The sequence below is a fragment of the Apodemus sylvaticus genome, chromosome 6 (assembly GCF_947179515.1).
Source record: "Apodemus sylvaticus chromosome 6, mApoSyl1.1, whole genome shotgun sequence".
NCBI classification, from domain to species: Eukaryota; Metazoa; Chordata; class Mammalia; order Rodentia; family Muridae; genus Apodemus; species Apodemus sylvaticus.
This window is the reverse complement of record NC_067477.1, coordinates 6,487,024-6,490,197: the sequence shown is the minus strand read 5'-3', so window position 1 is coordinate 6,490,197 and position 3,174 is coordinate 6,487,024. Positions and strand designations below refer to the sequence as shown.

At 37.5% G+C, this 3,174-nt stretch overlaps 1 gene segment (V, D, J or C); it reads right to left on the bottom strand.

Moving 5' to 3' along the window:
• Positions 1–361: 361 nt before the first annotated feature.
• On the bottom strand, positions 362–888 carry LOC127687776 (Ig heavy chain V region 108A-like). The segment is given in 2 exon segments: positions 362–690; positions 774–888. Coding segments are annotated over 2 exon segments (426 nt in total).
• Positions 889–3,174: the final 2,286 nt, after the last annotated feature.

The window sequence follows — 3,174 nt, the reverse complement described above, 5'->3', positions numbered from 1 at the left end:
CCCTGGCAAAATTTGTATTATACTTTGTCCATAGCTATTTCAATAGAAGTTCTAGTCTCTCAGAATACAGAGGTACTTTTATGGTTAACCATCATGGGTTTCACTTTTTTATTGTTTTGCTGAAGAAAAAGCATGCCAATGGAGGTAGTCATGAGTGACAAGGCATGGTGTTAATTCTAAATCAGCACCACCTTCTTCTTAGATGTTGCTTTAGATCATTGAAAAATGTACTGTAAGAGTATAAGGAAGCTAAAGAAAAATGGATGCATAAAATGATTATTTTTGATGAAGTTTACAGGTTACTCTTTCCTGTATCTCAGTCCCAGGGCAGCTTCCTACACCTCTAAGTTTTCTGACACACTCAGGATGTGGTCACAGCACTGTGTCTTGTACAGTAATAGATGGCAGAATCATCAGAAATTAGGCTGCTGAGTTCCATGTAGGCTGTGTTGGAAGATTTCTCAGCAGTCAGTGTGGCCTTGCCATTGAACTTCTGATTGTAGCTAGTACCACCATTTCCAGGATGAATACTTCCAATCCATTCCAGACTCTTTTCAGGCCTCTGTTTTACCCAGTGCATACTGTAGCCAGTAAAGGTGTATCCAGAAGCCTTGCAGGACATCTTCACTGAAGCTCCAGGTCTTGCCAGATCAGCCCCAGACTGTTGCAGTTGGACCTGTGAGTAGACACCTATAGGGAGAATAGCATAGTAGATGACACTGTGACTTCATACCCTGTCTCCTCTACAGATTTGGAACTGGTGAGCCCCTTACCTGCAGTTACAGACAGAATAAAAGGAAGTATCCAGCTCCATTCCATGATTAGAAGCAGTGCTTTTAGTGACTGGACTGTGAGGTGGACACTGATCATATGTTGTTTCCAGGGAGTGGACATCCCTGTATTTACTGCCACAGATTCAATGGGTTTGCATATTCATGAGCAGGGTACTTCTCATGTAAGGACCTAGCACAGCTGGAGAAGATGAAAGGAGAAGACAAAAGGGCAGGTCAGCAGGATGCTGAAGTCTAAGTTCTAAACCTCTCTGAAGATATGTATGCCAGACACTTTCTTTGAGTCCTATATAGATGCTGTCTGTGCATATATCCCCAGGAAGCAAACTTCAGAGACTTATTGTCTGATATTGTTGCTCCTCATTGGGACAAGTTATCAGATCAATTTACATATGGTTGTTGTGATGATTATGATATTGCTGTGAATTTAGAGCCTTCTGTTAGATATATGCTATTGGCTTTTGCCTTTCGAAGAGATTATATACTGTAAAACTCACCTATATGACCAAATAGTAATTTATTCAGAAATATTCATACATTAATGGTTGTTGCAACACTCTCTTCAATAACTAAGTTATGGAAATAAACTCTACATGGGTGCATCAACAAAGGATTACATATCATCAGAAATGAAGAAATATATACTGCTTTTTGCAAGTCAGGAAATTGGGTGGGGGTGAGGAGTGGTTATGGGATAAGGGGTTACTGGATGGGTAATGTGGAAAGTGGATACCATTTGAAATGTAAATAAAGCAAATATCTAATTAAAAAAGGAAACTGGATGCAACTGGAAATAACTAAATTAATTGAGACCATCTCATGAACATAGATTATTAATGGATTTCTTACTATTAGCTCATATATACCATAGTTACATACAACTATGTATATAATTGCCTTATGATGTATTGGGGAAAATGTTTAGTTGAATAGTGGAAAATATGAGGGGCAAGAAAAGAAGGGTAGAGATTAAAGGACAAACATGCACAGTGTACAAAATTCATTTGCATGAAAATTCTAAATATATGTAAATTTTTTATATTTTATATCGATCAGGTCACATATCCAGTTAGGAAACAATTGGTCACTATGTAACATCAGACACTAGGAAATTCATATGCATGAGATCACTGATGTCTTTGTTCTTCCTTCAAGCTGTATTGCACTTGCCTGCACTAGATAACCTAGTATGTAGGGAGAATTTACTGGTCAGTTGAAGGCTGATTTTTCTGATTATTGCAACAAAAGTCCTTAGCTAATGGTTGAAAGCCAAATTCAAAGAAGTTGAATTTTCCAATTTGACCTCTGTCACAAGATGAAGAATATAATCATGGGGAAAGAATTAAATGAGCTAAAGAGGTTTGCAGCCATGTAGGAAGAAAAAAACAACTATCAACCAGTAAGACACCCCTGAGTTCCCAGGGACTAAGTTACCAACCAAAGAGGGCATGCAGATGGAGCACCCCATGGCTCCAGCTGCATACATAGCAGGAGATGGCTTTATTTGGCATCAATGCGAGGAGAAGCCATTGGTCCTCTGGAGGCTCAATGCCCCAGTATATGGGAATGCCTGGGTGGTGAGGTAGCAGTGGGTGAGTGGGTTGGGGAGAACCCTCATAGAAGCAGGGTAAAAGGGGATAGGATAGTGGGTATTTTGAGGGGAAACTAAGAAATGAGTTAATATTTGAAATGTAAATAAATAAAATATCCATTAAAAAGAATATAAATGAATAAAAAATTTTGGACATGGATGTGCTGAAAGAGTAATCCTATATAAAGTAGTGTGGTGAGTTTGGAAAGCAGATTGGAGAATTCACCAAACAATAATATATATAAAATTATGCTGAGTCCCTACCATATTCCTCTGAAGCATATACTTAAATGAAACTTATTATAGAGATACTTTATATCGAGTCAAATCCATGTTTAGTCAGAGCATCTTGTTCATGCTCTATTCACAGCAGCAAGAGAAAGGAATTAGTCCAGATTTCTCACAAAGCACAAAGAAATAATGACAGTGTGTAACGTGTTAAAAATTACTCAGCAGTAAAACATGAATTATTACCTCTATTGGTATGTGGATGGAACTGGAAAAAAATATGCTGCATGAGATCACCCATGTCCTTAAGGCAAATGTTTCATGTTCTTACCCATATGTAGTTGAAAATTTTAATATAATTATACTTTGTACTTAATTTGTAGATGTCAAGAGACTAGAAATTGCTCGTTAGTATATTAGGACTTTTGGGGGATGGTATAAGAAAATAGAGATAAAATGAAAGCAGAGATAACAGAGGAGGCAAATGTATAAAACATGAAATGGTGTTTGGAAATGGAGAAATTATAGATTGGCCTGGTATACACCAAATTTAAATCTTATGCA